The sequence below is a fragment of the Pan troglodytes genome, chromosome 9 (genome assembly GCF_028858775.2).
Source record: "Pan troglodytes isolate AG18354 chromosome 9, NHGRI_mPanTro3-v2.0_pri, whole genome shotgun sequence".
Lineage (NCBI taxonomy): Eukaryota > Metazoa > Chordata > Mammalia > Primates > Hominidae > Pan > Pan troglodytes.
Window position 1 is genome coordinate 68,755,337 of NC_072407.2, and position 16,427 is coordinate 68,771,763.

General features: G+C 48.5%; 1 protein-coding gene and 1 non-coding gene across 4 annotated transcripts; one reads left to right on the plus strand and one right to left on the minus strand.

Annotated features, from left to right (window-relative positions):
- Positions 1-1,068: 1,068 nt before the first annotated feature.
- Positions 1,069-1,208, plus strand: LOC112204899 (small nucleolar RNA SNORA43). The gene has a single exon (XR_002938645.1). It is a non-coding gene; the product is annotated as a small nucleolar RNA SNORA43 (small nucleolar RNA).
- A 2,933-nt stretch (positions 1,209-4,141) lies between these two features.
- On the minus strand, positions 4,142-7,364 carry MRPL11 (mitochondrial ribosomal protein L11). 3 transcript variants are annotated; one of them, XM_522076.7, is made up of 5 exons: positions 6,936-7,364; positions 6,469-6,564; positions 5,655-5,748; positions 5,409-5,568; positions 4,142-4,416 (listed from the first exon to the last, which is right to left on the minus strand). In XM_522076.7, exons 1-5 carry the CDS (start codon positions 7,056-7,058, stop codon positions 4,311-4,313), a joined length of 579 nt encoding a protein of 192 aa, XP_522076.1. In that variant the 5' UTR covers positions 7,059-7,364; the 3' UTR covers positions 4,142-4,310. The 3 variants fall into 3 exon arrangements, with proteins under 3 accessions (XP_522076.1, XP_001171575.1, XP_063639188.1); XM_001171575.8 differs by having other exon boundaries at positions 7,014-7,157; XM_063783118.1 differs by lacking the exon at positions 4,142-4,416 and adding an exon at positions 5,127-5,214 and having other exon boundaries at positions 6,936-7,157.
- Positions 7,365-16,427: the final 9,063 nt, after the last annotated feature.

The following is a 16,427-nucleotide window of genomic DNA, read 5'->3' on the forward strand; positions in this document are numbered from 1 at the left end:
TTTATTTCATGTGCAATAGGAATCCTCTGGGGAAATTTAAGTGAGAGAATGACATATAATTCACATTTTTAAGCCATCCCACTGAAAGTTGTGTGGAGATGGATTGAATGAGGTAGGAGGAGAAGCAGAGACCAGTTGAGGCTTCTGCAGTGATCCAGGCAAATAGGACGAGAACTCACACCCAAGTGCTTCCCGCAAGTCCAGGCGGAGGTGAGTGACTGGCTTTGGAATGCTTCAGAGGCAGAACTGACAGGATTTGCTAATGGATTTCAAATGGGGGTGAGGAAAAGAGAAGTCTCCTGTTTCTGACTTTAGTGAGTGAGTGAAGGGTTGTTGTTTACTTAGAAAAAACTGCCTGGTCACGGTGGCTCACGCCTGTAATCTCAGCACTTTGGGAGCCTGGGCGGATCACGAGGTCAGGAGTTCAAGACCAGCCTGGCCAATATGGTGAAACCCCATCTCTACTAAAAATACAAAAATTAGCTAGGCGTGTTGGTGCGCACCTGTAGTCCCAGCTACTCTGGAGGCTGAGGCAGGAGAATTGCTTGAACCTGGGAGGCGGAGCTTGCAGTAAGCCGAGATTGTGCCATTGCATTCCAGCCTAGGTGACAGAGTGTCTCAAAAGAAAAAAAAATAGAGAAAAAGATGGAAAAATGGATAAGAAAGTTTTGTTTTTGTTTTCCTTTTTTTCTTGTCATGGAATTTCGCTCTTGTTGCCCAGGCTGGAATGCAGTGGCATGATCTCGGCTCACTGCAACCTCCGCCTCCCGGGGTCAAGTGATTTTCCTGCCTCAGCCTCCTGAGTAGCTGGGATTATAGGTGTCCGCCACCATCCCCAGCTAATTTTTTTTTTTTCAGTAGAGACAGGGTTTCACCATGTTGGCCGGGCTGGTCTCTAACTCCTGACCTCAGGTGATCTACCCACCTCGGCCTTCTAAAGTGCTGGGATTACAGGTGTGCAACACCATGTCTGGCCAAGAAAGTTTTAAAAGATAAGAAAGGATTCCCACCCTGGCCGCAGGCTGGGTGTCTCTGGCTTGCTGAGTAGGTGTGGGTGACTACCCTGAAGATGCCTTCCGGAACATGCCAGCACCGCAGATGCTGGCAGTCTGCTGTGCCCGTGATATTGGGCAAAGAGGAAGTGGCTATTTCTACACTTGGTGTTCAGAAACCAGTGAGCACTAAGAATGGTTTATAGCCTGACATTTCTTAGAAAAAAGAAAAAGTTAAACAAGATTCCAGGCATGGTGGCTCATGACTGTTATCCCAGCAGTTTGGAAGGCCGAGGTGGGAGGATCGCTTGAGCCTACAAATTTGAGACCAGCCTGGGGAGCATGGCGAAATCTCATCTCTACAGAAAAAATAACAAAAAAAAATTAGCCAGGCATGGTGGTGTTCACCTGTGGTCCTAACCACTTGGGAGGCTGATGTGAGAGAATCACTTGAGGCCAGGAGTTGGAGGCTACAGTGAGCTATGATTACACCACTGCACTCTAGCCTGGCAAAAGGGCGAGACCCTGTCTCAAAAAAGGAAAGAAAGAAAAAGAAGAAAGAGAGAGAAAGAAGGAAGGAAAGAAGGAAAGAAAGAGACTTCTTTCGGCACAGTGGCTAATGCCTGTAAGCCCAGTGTTTTGAGAGGCTGAGGCGAGAGGATTTGAGGCCAGGAGCTTGAGACCAGCCTGGGCAACATAGCAAGATACTGTCTCTTTAAAAAAACAAAATAGGCCAGACATGGTGGCTCACGCCTGTAATCCCAGCAGTTTGGGAGGCCAAGGTGGGAAGGTTACTTGAGGTCAGGAGTTTGAGATCAGCCTGGCCAACATGGTGAAACCCCATCTTTACTGAAAATACAAAAATTAGCTGGGTGTGGTGGCACATGCCTTTAATTCCAGCTACTCGGGAGGCTGAGGCAGGAGAATCGCTTGAACGTGGGAGGCAGAGGTTGCAGTGAGCCAAGACTGTGCCATTTCTTGTCTTGGAGACAAGAATGAAACTCCATCTCCAAAAATAACAACAATAAAAATAAAAGTAAATAAAAAATAAACATAATTTAAAATTCACCAGGCATAGTGGCATGCACCTGTATTCCCAGCTACTTGGGAAGCTGAGGCTGGAGGATCCCTTGAGCCCAGGAGTTTGAAGCTGCAGTGAGCTATTACTGCACCACTGCCTGGGTTACAGAGTAAGACCCTGTCTCTAAAACATTTAAAAATAAAAAAGCCAGGCACGATGGATCACGCCTGTAATCCCAGCACTTTGAGAGGCCGAGGCAGGCAGATCACAAGGTCAGGAGTTTGAGACCAGCCTAGCCAACATGGCAAAACCTGTCTCTACTAAAAATACAAAAATTAGCCAGGCGTGGTGGTGGGTGCCTGTAATCCTGGCTACTTGGGAGGCTGAGGCAGGAGAATTGCTTGAACCTGGGAGGCGGAGGCTGCAGTAAGCTGAGATCGTGCCACTGCCACTGCATTCCAGCCTGGGTGACAAGAGCAAGACTCTGTCTCAAAAAAAAAAATTAATTAATTAAAAAAAAATTTTTTTTTAATGAAGTCTTGGCCAGGCACAGTGGCTCACGCCTGTAATCCCAGCACTTTGGGAGGCCAAGGCGGGTGGATCACCTGAGGTCAGGAGTTCGAGACCAGCCTGGCCAACATGGTGAAACCCTGTCTGTACTAAAAATACAAAAAAATCAGCCAGGTGTGGTGGCAAGCGCCTGTAACACCAGCTACTTAGGAGGCCGATGCAGGAGAATCACTTGAACTTGAGAGGCAGAGGTTGCAGTGAGCCAAGATTGTGCCACTGCACTCCAGCCTGGGAGACAGAGTGAGACTCCATCTCAAAAAAAAAAAAAAAAAAAAACTAAGCCACTAAGCCATCATTTAAAATTGCTTTAGATAATTTTTAGGCCAGGTGCAGTGGCTCACACTTGTAATCCCAGCACTTTGGGAGGCCGAGGCAGGCAGATCATGAGGTCAGGAAATCAAGACCATCCTGGCTAACATGGTGAAACCCCGTCTCTACTAAAAATACAAAAAAAATTAGCCGGTGTGGTGGCAGGCGCCTGTAGTCCCAGCTACTTGGGAGGCTGAGGCAGGAGAATGGCATGAACCTGGGAGGCAGAGCTTGCAGTGAGCTGAGATGGCGCCACTGCACTCCAGCCTGGGTGACAGAGCGAGACTCCATCTCAAAAAAAAAAAAAAAAAGAAAGACCATTTTTAAATATTCTAAATAGTTGCTAACTTGAAAGTATACAGCGTTGTACAGCTATATAGAGTATGACCCCAGTTTGTTTTTTCAAAAAGCATTATACATAAATACACACACAAAGAAAAAAAGGAGCAGAAAAGATATACACCAAATATTGGCAGAAGTCTCATCTGGGTCGTGGGATAACATGAGGTTTTTATTTTCTTTTAGGTGTTTATCTATGCTTTCCATATTTTCTCAGTGTAAAATGAAGTGTCTAGCACATAACAGATGGTCAGTAAATGCGAATCTCCTTTCTCCCCCAACTCCTGCTCTCTTCTCTGAAAGGACAATGAGGAAATAGAAGGCCAAGGGCTTCCCGAGGACTTCTCCATCAGGCAGGAACCTACTGAAGCTTTGCTCTTTCTGTGGTCTGTAGCTGTCAGCCCTACAATAGTTCATGTTCAGCCAACATCTGACCCAGAGCCAGGGTCAGGAGCTTAGTAGAAGGGCCTGAAGTAGCCCCTGGGATCTGGGTACTCCATGTAGTAACCCTGCCTGGGGCTGAACTGAGATCTCCACAGGGACTTGTTTCTGCTGAGGTGGCAAGTTGTTCAGAGATAGAAGAGATTTTTGATGGAAGAAGTAAGCAATACACCCCAGCCCTAGCACCCATAGTTCCCACCCTGGGGAGGGGAAGAACACAGGATTTCAAATGAGAAGGCCTGGGTTCTATTCCTACATCTGGCACCAATTCAGAACCTGGGCAATAAAACAAAATTATAACTCAAAAAAGAAAAAAAAGGACCTGGGCAAGTTACTTTGCTTGGCTGAACCTCAGTTTGCACATCTGAGAAGCAGTATGAAGACCCCAATTTCCTAATGTCTGCCCATATTGGCTACCACCAGTACTGGTTCCCTTCCCTGAGGTCCCAAGATAGAAGATGACAGTGGGTAAGAAAGGATGTTTATTCAGGCCTGATGCCTCGATACAGCTAGATGTACAAAAATATATCATTCAAAGTCATGAAAACCATCATCATATTGGTGTGACCTTCTTCCTCCCCTTGGGCACAGCTTTTGCAACTGCCTCCTTTGAAATCTGGGAGTTGGTGGGGCAAGGGTCACTTCTTGGCAGCTTCTTCTTGGGCGGCCAAATCTGCCTCCTTCTGAGCAGCCAGGAAGATGGCTCGTTCCTTCTGGAAAGCTGCAAGCTCTTCTGAACTGAGGCTGCAAGTGAAAAAAGACAAATGGTTGGCGCATGATTGGTCACCAGTGGGAGCTCACAGGACCCTATGTCTTGCAGGGGCTTGAAGGGGCCCCTGTCTCCAAGCCCAGCTTGCCTGGCCCCTTCTGCCTCCCTGACTTCCCAGCCTCCATACCTTTGCTCACTTCCTCTCCGGGGACAACATCTCCCAACCCCCAACACCCCTATCTTTTGTTCCCTTATTAAATCCCTACTCATCCTTTGAGGCATCAGCCAGGCCCCAGTCCAGATTAACTGGGGTACTCTGTGCCCCAGAATATGCTGTACAATGACGTCACGGGGCTGAGCATGTGTGTCTCTCCCAGGACAGGAGTCAGATTTACCCATCTCCATGCTCCCAGTAAAAAAAAAAAAGATTTGAGAAAATTCAAGTCTGTGTCTGCTCCATGCTTAACCCCACTCTTCTTGGGAAATAATCAGTTGTCAGCCTTGACATGGGATGTGACACAGCAGCAAGAGGCCAGTAAAGGGTTGAATGCTATCTCTGTCCCGGCGGTTGTCTAGGCCAGACACCCTCCCACCCAACATCTTACTTCAATGAAACAATTCCTGAAGTCATCCGAAGCCCCATGACAGGGGTCCCTGTTTGCCTCAGGAGCAAGCATGAACCTGACACAGCTCAAAAGTCCTTCGCACTGGTCCTTCCCTCATACCATTCTCCACTTGCCTCTAGGACGACAGACCCAGGTCACACTGAACTTCTCCCACTTGGATCCTTCATGGAGATCTTTCCATTTCTTAGAACATTTGCAGAACAACGTCTAATACATAACAGGTGCCCAATAAGAGTATTCCAGATCAATGAATGTGGCCTCCCACCCCCGCCCCATCCTCTAGAATCTAGGGTCCCTTGACTTAAAAGCTGACTTTCCCACTGCAATGGGCCCTCTCAGCTCTGCCCGAGTCCAGAGCTTTCTGGGCCCTCTCGTCACACTGCACATGCCAGGATACTTACTCCTTCACCACGCGAATGCCCAGAGAACGGGCAGACCCGATGATGGAGCGGACAACAGACGACAGGGGTACGTCCTGCAGGGCGAATGCCTCATCCTGAGCTTTGATGCGGGCAATCTCATACACATGCTTCAAGGTCACCAGGCCTGCCACCTCTTTCCCTGGAAGGAAGGAACAAGTGGCTCTTCAGGTGTTACTGCTTCCTTCTGGAGCCCCCAGAATCTCAGATGCTTACCCTGGCCCTCACCTGTTTGCCGGGCCCCCTTTTCAATCCCAGCTGCTGCCTTCAGGAAGTAGGAAACAGTGGGCTGTCCAATCTTAATTTCAAATGTCCTGTCAGGCTTAACAGAAAAAAGAAATATGAGATTCTCTCTTCCTACTGCCCCATCCCAGGGAACTTCTAATGTCTTGCCCCTGCTTCCTTCATCTCACTTTCCTATGGCATCCCTCAAAAAGACCACAGAATCACAAGAAAAAAATAAATCGGGGTCAGGCGCAGTGGCTCATGCCTATAATCCCAGCACTTTGGGAGGAAAAGGCGGGTGGATCACCTGAGGTCAGGAGTTCAAGACCAGCCTAACCAACATGGTGAAACCCCATCTCTACTAAAAATACAAAAAATTAGCCGGGCGTGGTGGCGGGCGCCTGTAATCCTAGCTACTCAGGAGGCTGAGGCAGGAGAATTGCTTGAACCCGGGAGGAGGAGATTGCAGTGAGCCGAGATCGTGCCACTGCACTCCAGCCTGGGTGACAAGAACAAAACTCCATCTCAAAAAAAAAAGAAAGAAAAAAATAAATCTGCAGCAAACATCCCTGTCCCCTCTATTCCTGCCCTCATTCTGCTCTGGAAGCCCCAGTGAGATGGAGGGGCAAAGGGAGGAACTGCAACATGGCAAGATGGGGCTGGTTCAGAAAAAATATGATCTAGTCCTAAATGGGGAAAGTGGAGCCCAGTAATAGGAAGTCAAGTCAGGAGCAGAGAAACAACTCCAGATGACCAGTCCCAGGGCCGAGGAAGAACAGAGGGAGAAGGAAACCAGGGATCAGAGTCCAGACTCCACCTTCACTAAAATCTTGGTAGGCAGAGGAATGCCTTCCTTGATGTCCTTTGTCCTCTCATTGAACTCCTTGCAAAACTGGTTGATGGAAACGCCTCTCTGTGAGGGAAGCAGAGGGGGTTAGTGGTGAGAGGAGGGGACGGCTTCCTATCGCCCAGGAGGCGCCGTCCGTTCCCTCCTTCGTCTTCACTTCTCTGTGTTCCCATCTGTACCCAGATTCAACTACCCCTGCGTGAGCCAGAAGATCGTACGCATCTTCCCACGTTATCCTCATCACAGCACATTGAAGAAGGGATGAGGAAGCCCAGGTGGAAGACACTTTGTAACCAGCACAAGGACATAAAGCGTGTGAGAAGCAGAGCCGAGCTCTGAACCGAGGCCCGGGTGGGCCTCCATCCGCGCCCTCCATCCGCGCCCTAGCTTCCACCATCCTAGACAACCCCCACGTCGGGTTCCCACCACGGCCGCACCTGACCCAGCACTGGGCCTAGTGGGGGCCCGGGCATGGCCAGGCCTGCCCGCACGATCGCCCGGATCACACCGCCGACCTCGGGCTTCCTGAGGCCCCGGGCGGCCCGGCCGAGCTTTGACATGATGCGGGGCTGCTGGCTTCAGTTCACCTCAGGTGAGCAGCAAGAGCGAAGCTCTGGGCGCCACCATCTTGGGCCAGAGGTCAAGGGTCCTCACGTTAGGCTAGGGCAGGTGAGGCCAACAAACAGCAGCCTTGTTTCAACCCTATTGCTCGCCAACTAATAAGACAAGGAGGATGAGAGGAGGATAAAACACTTTTTAACTTGTTTTATGCAGATAAAGGAAGGGCCCGAATGGCCTAGGTACACACATTCCCACAGGAACGCGCACAGGCACTACCTCGGACAGCTAACCAGTAGGGTGGGACCTTGATACCCCATAGCATTGTGGGTATGGTAGTTTTGACTCCGTGTGCAGGTCCGGCCAATTGCTATGCGCCAGGGCGCCATCTGCTGCACACGGTGATAATCCTAGGGTTTGAAATACACCTGGGGCTCCTGATTGGTAATGGAAGTCTCTCCTCTCTCTGTTCCTCACATGCTGTTGAAAGGCAGTACGGTTGAGTGTAGACCCTGAGCTGGGCACGGTAACTTACGCCTGTAATCCCAGCACTTTGGGAGGCCAAGGCAGGAGGATCGCTTGAGCCCAGGAGTTTGAGACCAGCCTGGGCAACACAGCAAGACCCCATCTCTACTGGGTGGGAAGATCAGTTGAGTCCAGAAGTTGGAGGCGGCAGTAAGCCAGGATTGCACCACTGCATGTGAACTTAATCGAGTTTCTTATGCTTTGTCTCCTCCCCACTACAGCAGGTATTGTAATATGTAGCACCTACCTCTTAGGATTGCTGTGAGGACTAAGTTAGCAAAGTGCTTAAAACAATGCCCGGCACCTAGTCAGCATGTGCTATTATTAACCGTACAATTAAGATAAAACCTGAGTTGTTGTGAGGCTTAACAGACCCAGAACATTCGATATATCATCTGTGACCAAATAAGCCAGCATCTTATTGTATCATGAGGAAAGCAAAAATCACCTGGTGACCTTTGAATCATGAGGAGAGCAAAAATCACCTGGTGACCAGAGACAAAAACTCCTTATCTGAGGAATTGAAAAGTAATTAAACTTCCCTAGTGTGTCCGGAATTGGTGGGTTCTTGGTCTCCCTGACTTCAAGAATGAAGCCGTGGACACTCGCGGTGAGTGTTACATTTCTTAAAGGCCGCGTGTCTGGAGTTTGTTCCTTCTGATGTTTGGATGTGTTCTGAATTTCTTCCTTCTGGTGGGGTTCATGGTCTCGCTGGCTCAGGAGTGAAGCTGCGGACCTTCGCGGTGAGTGTTACAGCTCTTAAGGCGGCGCGTCTGGAGTTGTTCCTCCCAGTGGGTTCGTGGTCTCGCTGGCTTCAGGAGTGAACCTGCAGACCTTTGCGGTGAGTGTTACAGCTCAATAAAGGCAGTGTGGACCCAAAAAGTGAGCAGTAGCAAGATTTATTGCAAAGAGCAAAAGAACAAAGCTCCCACGGTGTGGAAGGGGACCCGAGCGGGTTGCCACTGCTGGCTGGGGCAGCCTGCTTTTATTCTCTTATATGGCCCCCGCCCCACATCCTGCTGATTGGTCCATTTTACAGAGAGCCGAGTGGTCTGTTTTGACAGGGTGCTGATTGGTGCGTTTACAATCGCTGAGCTAGACACAAAGGTTCTCCATGTCCCTACTAGATTAGCTAGATACAGAGTATCCACACAAAGGTTCTCCAAGTCCCCACCAGAGTAGCTAGATACAGTGTCCATTGGTGCATTCACAAACCCTGAGCTAGACACAGGGTGCTGATTGGTGTGTTTACAAACCTTGAGCTAGATACAGAGTGCCGATTGGTGAATTTACAACCCCTAGCTGGACATAAAGATTCTCCAAGTCCCCACCAGAGTAGCTAGATACAGAGTGTCGATTGGTGCATTTACAGTCCCATAGCTAGACATAAAGGTTCTCCACGTCCCCACCAGACTCAGGAGCCCAGCTGGCTTCACCCAGCGGATCCCGCACCCGGGCTACAGGTGGAGCTGCCTGCCAGTCCTGCGCCGTGCGCCCGCACTCCTCAGCCCTTGGGTGGTCGATGGGACTGGGTGCCGTGGAGCAGGGGGTGGTGCTCGTCGGGGAGGCTTGGGCCGCACAGGAGCCCATCGGGGGCGGGAGGCTCAGGCATGGCGGGCTGCAGGTCCCGAGCCCTGCCCCGCGGGAAGGCAGCTAAGGCCCGGCCAGAAATTGAGCACAGCAGCTGCTGGCCCAGGTGCTAAGCCCCTCACTGCCTGGGGCCGGTGGGGCCGGCCGGCCGCTCCGAGTGCGGGGTCTGCCGAGCCCACGCCCACCCAGAACTTGTGCTGGCCCGCAAGCACCGCACGCAGCCCCGGTTCCCGCCCGAGCCTCTCCCTCCACACCTCCCTGCAAGCTGAGGGAGCCGGCCCCGGCCTTGGCCAGCCCAGAAAGGGGCTCCCACAGTGCAGCGGCGGGTTGAAGGGCTCCTCAAGCGGGGCCAGAGTGGGAGCCCAGGCAGAGGAGGCGCCGAGAGCGAGCAAGGGCTGTGAGGGCTGCCAGCAGGCTGTCACCTCTCTCTAGTATCCAATGTTGGCATCTGGTTCCAGGACTCTTCAACTTAAAATTTATAAGCAACTAGAATTTCTAAACATCTCGGGAATGCCATGCCAAAACTCACTTTGCAACCCTTGCTGACATTAAGGCACCAGAATTACTACAAATGTAATCATTTATCAGATCTACGTGGCTAGTGTGGTCCAAATTGCCCTCAAGCTCCCTCTTTAAGGTCCATAAATACCCCTAAGGAAAATCCGCCAGCATGGTCAGTCCTCTCTTGCTGAGGCATCCCTCTGCACTCCTCTGCAGCGTTCTTTCTAATAAAACTTTCTGGCCCGGCACGGTGGCTCACACGTGTAATCCCAGCACGTTGGGAGGCCGAGGCAGGTGGATCACGAGGTCAGGAGTTTGAGACCAGCCTGACCAACATGGTGAAACCCCATCTCTACTAAAAATACAAAAATTAGCTGGGTGTGGTGGCACGTGCCTGTAATCCCAGCTACTCAGGAGGCTGAGGCAGGAGAATTGCTTGAATCCAGGAGGCAGAGGTTGCAGTGAGCCGAGATCGTGCCATGGCACTCCAGCCTGGGCGACAGAGCAAGACTCTGTCTAAAAAAAATAAATAAATAATTTAAAAATTTTTTAAAAAGTCAATCTCTCCCTGTCCCATGGGAATTTCCCTAAGAGGGAACATGCTAGATGCCTGCTGTGTGGAAGGGATAGGGAAGTTCTGAATATCCCTCTTACACTGTTTGCCAAGACCAGCTCGGTCTTGGATACCCTAACCCAGTGGCACTAGAGGAATTAAAGACACACACACAGAAATATAGAGTGTGGGGTGGGAAATCAGGGGTCTCACCGCCTTCAGAGCTGAGAGCCATGAACAGAAATTTACCCACATATTTATTGACAGCAAGCCAGTGATAAGCATTGTTTCTATGGATTATAGATTAACTAAAAGTATTCCTTATGGAAAACAAAAGGATGGGCTGAAACAAAGGGATGGGCTCTGGCTAGTTATCTGCAGCAGGAACATGACCTTAAGGCACAAATCACTCATGCTACTGTTTGTGGTTTAGGAACACCTTTAAGTGGTTTTCCATCCTGGGTGGGCCAGGTGTTCCTTGCCCTCATTCCGGTGAACCCACAACCTTCAGTGTGGGCGTCATGGCCATCACGAACATGTCACAGTGCTGCAGAGATTTTGTTTATGGCCAGTTTTGGGGCCAGTTTGTGGCCAGATTTGGGGGCCTGTTCCCAATACTGTTCTAATTCTTTTCGTAAATTTGGATAAGGATCTAAAGGAGCAGTTGGTTTGGCTCTGAGTCTTTCTTCCTCTAACCCACCTGCTGCCCCTTGATCTTCCTGTCCCCTATTTTGTGAGATGTACAAAGGTGGTAAGCATGATATGGGGTCCCAGGGCTTTTTGGTGGGCAAGGGCTTTTTACTAGGTTCCTTTTCCTCTTCATGGGGGCTAATTCCTTGATCCAACAGAGAGGTAACCTATCTCTTCTTGTGAGGATGGGATTTTATCATTTACTTAGAGAATTAAGGCTTGGCACATCCAATCCTCATCTGAGACAAACTTAGGCCAAAAGACCAAAGGCTTACGAATAGGGTCTTTGGGCCAGATAAAAGAACAATACTTTATCATCTTTTGCTTTTCCTTGTCCCTGGTTCAAGGGTTCTTCCTCCAAACCTGCAACATTCTCCCCAAAGGACTATCTGGGGAAATGTCAGAGAAAGTTAATTTGTCTCCATCTTTCCTTTTTTCCCTAGGCCTAGAATTCCTGTTTCCCATTTTCCGTCAGTCTCTGTGTTGGAGCTTTTCTCTGTGTACTCAACCCTCCCCCCACCCCGGAGTTTTCTTGCACACCACAAGAATCGCTTCATCTGTCTCCAGCTGTTTCCCTTGCAGGATAAGGGGACCATGGATTGGGACTCCACACTCACTTCATATCGAAGATACTTCTCAGTCACACACACTTGACCTCCAAAAATGCCCATCCAACAAGGCAGTACTTATATTCCAATTTTCTGTCCTTGGCTCTCCAATTTTCTGACCTTGGGTCATGCATGAGGTTGCCTGGTTGCCATGGTGCCTGCTTTTCTCCCTATGTCACCTCTGCTGCCTCCTGAATAACAGTCTCAGGTTTGTCTATGGCCTCTGTGGGGAGCCGGGATGGCCAGAAACAGTGGGCCACCTAAATCAGGTGGGATGCATCTCCCCTCTCTCCCAGAGTCCCACTCTGCACAGGCACATAGATCCCGGATGAGCCCCCAGATTTGTGAGAAACAAGCCCACCCGTCCAAACCCAAAGAACGGACTCAGAGGCACGAAGAACAGTGAAAGTGAGACATTTAACAGCCATCTTGCAAGATCGGGTGTCTGATAGGCAGGCATACCTGGGGCAGCTACAGCAGGTAATTTATCTCCTAGCACCCACTTCCCTTCCCCAGTTCCTCACTGGTTGAGTACTATGGCGTTACAATCATCCCAGACATTGCCTAAGTTTCATCATCCCCCTCATAAGGTTATACACTGGTGACCTTCTCTGCTTTTCAATTTCCCAATAACAAAACTTTCTTCCCTTTTATGGGCTGACTCATCCTCTACATTCTGTTCACTTATTATGACATTCTGGGTGCATGAGCCATGCGGTTTGTTACATTCGCAGGCTGGCTCTCAGTACTTAGATTTATCATGCCTTGAAAATGAACCATTTAAAATGTTTTCTCACAAACCAATGTATCCCTTCCATGTATTGATTTATTGTCTTTGCTTATAACTCCTAACTCCTTAAAACATATAAAACCAAACTGTAACCCAGCCACCTTGGGCACACTTCCTCAGAACATCTTGAGACTGTTCCCCAGGCTATGGTCACCCATATTGGCAGAGAATAAACCTCTTTAAAATGTTTTACAGAGTTTGGTTTTTCCATTAACATGCCTCATATAGTAGAATCAGAGAATCCACATAAAACCACCCTGGAAATTGTGGACACATATAAAATTTTTATTAGGAATACTTTTGGACTCCCACTAATTAAATATGATTGTCTCTACCTCTGAAGTCCATCAAGGGCTTTATAGCACTCAGGCTTGTTAACCTTACCACAGCTCTGGAGCCAAGCTACAAAGCCTTGAGCAAGGTAATTAACCTCCCTGTGCTTCACTTTCCCTACTAGTAAAATGGAACCAATAATAGTACCTATCTGGGCCAGGCACAGTGGCTGATGCCTGTAATCCCAGCACTTTGGGAAGCCAAGGTGGGCAGATCACGAGGTTAAGAGAGCGAGACCATCCTGGCCGACATAGCAAAACCCCGTCTCTACTAAACAAATACAAAAATTAGCTGGGCGTGGTGGCACACACCTGTAGTCCCAGCTACTCGGGAGGCTAAGGCAGGAGAATCACTTGAACCCAGGAGGCAGAGGTTGCAGTGAGCTGAGATCAAGCCACTGCACTCCAGCCTGATGATAAAACAAGAATCCATCTCAAAAACAAAAAAAAAATAGTACCTATCTGGCAGGAAATTAGTTAATTCATGTAAAGCACTTAGAAAACAGCCTGGCCCAGAGGAAGCAAGGCTGGGTCTGATTTAGCTCTGTGTGCCCACAGTGCAATAAATCCCTCCTGAATGAAGGAATTGTCACAAGGCAAACCCCAAAATTGGGGTTCGACCTAGGAGGCCACATGGGTTCTTGGCCTCATGCAGGAAGGAATTCAAGAGCAAGCCAACAGAGGAAAGTAAAAGCAAGTTTGTTTTTTTTATTTTTATTTTATTTTATTTTATTTTATTTTTGAGATAGGGTCTCACTCTGTCACCTAGGCTGGAGTGCAGTGGCATGATCTTAGCTCACTGCAAGCTCTGCCTCCCAGTTTCAAGCAATTCTCCTGCCTCAGCCTCCCGAGTAGCTGGGATTACATGTGTCCACCACCACGCCTGGCTAATTTTTGTATTTTTAGTAGAAACGGGGTTTCACCATGTTGGCCAGGCTGGTCTCAAACTCCTGACCTCAGGTGATCCACCCACCTTGGCCTCCCAATGGGATTACAGGTGTGAGCCACTCTACCTGGCCTAAAAACAAGTTTATTAAGAAAGTAAAGGAATAAAAGGGTAGCTACTCCATAGGCAGAGCAGTGGCATGGGCGGGCTGATTGACTGAGTATACCTATGGTGATTTCTTGATTATAGGCTAAACAAGGGGTGGATTATTTATTAGTTTTCTGGTGTAAACCGAAAATAAAATTCTAAGCCCCCCCACCCAACCATCTAAACAGACCCCTCCTCTCAGCCAAGGGCATTCCAAAGTTAACCTGAAAAACTAGTTTAGGCCATGATAAGAATTGGGGGTTGGACATACCTCATTATACCCTTCTCCCTTTTGGAATTCAGGAAAAGCCAACCAGCATTAACATCAACACAGACCTTAAGTCTGATAAGAAACATTTGCAGTCTATTCTCTCTGAAGCCTGCTACCTGGAGACTTCATCTGCATCATAAAACTTTGGTCTCCACAACCCCTTATTGTGATAACCCAAACATTTCTTTCTGTTGATGCCGGGTCTTTAGATAATAACTTAACTCTTTCAACCAATTGCCAGTCAGAAAATTTTTAAATCTACCTATAACCTGGAAGCCCTCACTTCAAGTTGTCCCACCTTTCCAAATCACTTCAAATTCTCCCACTTCAAGTATTCCCACCTTTCTGTTGCTTATAACGGAATACCTCAATATACATCTTACATGTTTTTTTTTTTTTTTTTTTGAGATGGATCTCTCTCTGTCACCCAGGCTGGAATGCAGTGGCACAATCTCAGCTCACTGCAACCACTGCCACCCAGGTTCAAGCGATCCTCATGCCTCAGCCTCCCAAGTAGTTGGGATTACAGACATGCACCACCATGCCTGGCTAATTTTTGTATTTTTAGTAGAGACAGGGTTTCACCGTGTTGGCCAGCCTGGTCTTGAACTTCCGATCTCAGGTGATCTGCCTGCCTTGGCCTCCCAAAGTGCTGGGATTACAGGCATGAGCCACTGCGCCTGGCCTCTTACATGTATTGATTGATGTATTATGTCTAAAAGGTGTAAAAGCAAGCTGTACCCTGATCACCTTGGGCACATGTTGTCAGGACCTCCTGAGGCTGTGTCATGGGTGCATCCTTAACCTTGGCAAAATAAAACCATCTAAATTGACTGAGATCTGTCTCAGATACTTTGGAGTTCACACTGGGAAAGGGGTAGAGATTTCTAGGACTGAGGGATCCTCCCCTTTTTAGACCACATAGGGTAACTTCCAAACGTTGACATGGCGTTTGTAAACTGTATCGGCACTGGTGGGGGTGTCTTTTAGCATTCTAATGCATTATATTTAGCGTATTTTCAGCAGTGAGAACAATCAGAGTTTGCTTTCATTGCCAGCTTGATTTTACTGGGTTTGGGGCTTTTTTTTTTTTTTTTTCCAACATCTTGTTTTATCAGCAGGGTCTTTATGACCTATATCTTATGACATCGGCCTGCTGACCTCCTACCTTATCCGGTGACTAAGAATGCCTGCTCCCCTGGGAATGCAGCTCTGAAGGTCTCATCTACATTTTACCCAGACTCTATTCAAGATGGAGTCACTCTGGTTCAAACACTTCTGACAGAATCAGGAAGTTGACTGGCATAGCAGGTGGCTAGAGAGCCAAGAGTGCAATCTGGGGCAAACTGCTCTAGGGGTGCAATTTCCACTTCCAGTCAATGGAAACACAGTTTTGATTATTCTGGCTCTTATAGACTACCAGGAAGCAACTCCCCAGGGTACCTCAGTAATATGTGAAATCAAAGTGAGGTCATGTGTGAGGTTCAGTGGCAATAGTAAAGATGAGCCTGGACAGGTGGGTAGGGGCCAAATCATTCAGGCCTTGTCAGCCCTATTAAGGAGTGTGGACTGTGCAATAGGAAGCCATTGAAGGGTGTTAACCATATGCATCATATTTGCATTTTGAAAAGGTCACCAGAGCTTGGGTAGGTAGGAGGCATTGGAGGAGCATAATAGTGGATGCAAAGAAACCCATTAGGCCAAGGAAGGAATAGGGTAGAGAGATAATGGTGACTTGGACCAGGGAAGAGGAGGGGCACCCATTCAGGAGCTATTTAGAAGACAGAATTTATTTTATTCAACCAATGCTTGTGCAGTGTGAACTGTGTCTCTGAACAGTAATTCTTTTGTTCAGATGGAGTCTCACTCTGTCACCCAGGCTGGAGTACAGTGGCTTGATCTTGACTCACTGCAACCTCCACCTCCCAGGTTCAAGCGGTTCTCCTCCCTCAGCCTCCTGAGTAGCTGGGACTACAGGCGCGCATCATCACACCCGGCTAATGTTTGTATTATGAACAGTAATTCATTTAAACCTCATCACTACTCTAAGAAGTGTAGGTACTATTTCTGTGTTTTTGGAGACAGAGTCTCACTCTGTCACCCAGGCTGGAGTGCAGTCGCATGATCTAGGCTCACTGCAAACTCTGTCTCCTGGGTTTAAGCAATTCTCCTGCCTCAGCCTCCCAAGTAGCTGGGACTACAGGCGCACGGCGTCACACCAGGCTAATTTTTTGTATTTTAGTAGAGACAGGGTTCACCATGTTGCCCAGGCTTGTCTTGAACTCTTGAGCTCAGGCAATCTGCCAGCCTCGGCCTCCCAAAGCACCAGGATTACAGACGTGAGCCACCACTTCCAGCCTACTATTTCTATTCCCACTTTACAGATGAGGAAACTGAAACACAATTGCAATCACACTGTATACAAAATTTGTGTGTTGTGTATTGGTATTTTACTTTGAGCACTGTCTTAATCTGTTT

Excerpts from the sequence above, each read along its gene's own strand:
- MRPL11 (XM_522076.7), bottom strand. The coding sequence starts at position 7,058 with ATGTCAAAGCTCGGCCGGGCCGCCCGGGGCCTCAGGAAGCCCGAGGTC. Across the intron at positions 5,749-6,468 it reads CTACCAAGATTTTAGTGAAG|CCTGACAGGACATTTGAAAT; the intron begins GTGGAGTCTGGA and ends TTTTCTGTTAAG. Across the intron at positions 4,417-5,408 it reads GGCATTCGCGTGGTGAAGGA|CCTCAGTTCAGAAGAGCTTG; the intron begins GTAAGTATCCTG and ends TTTCACTTGCAG.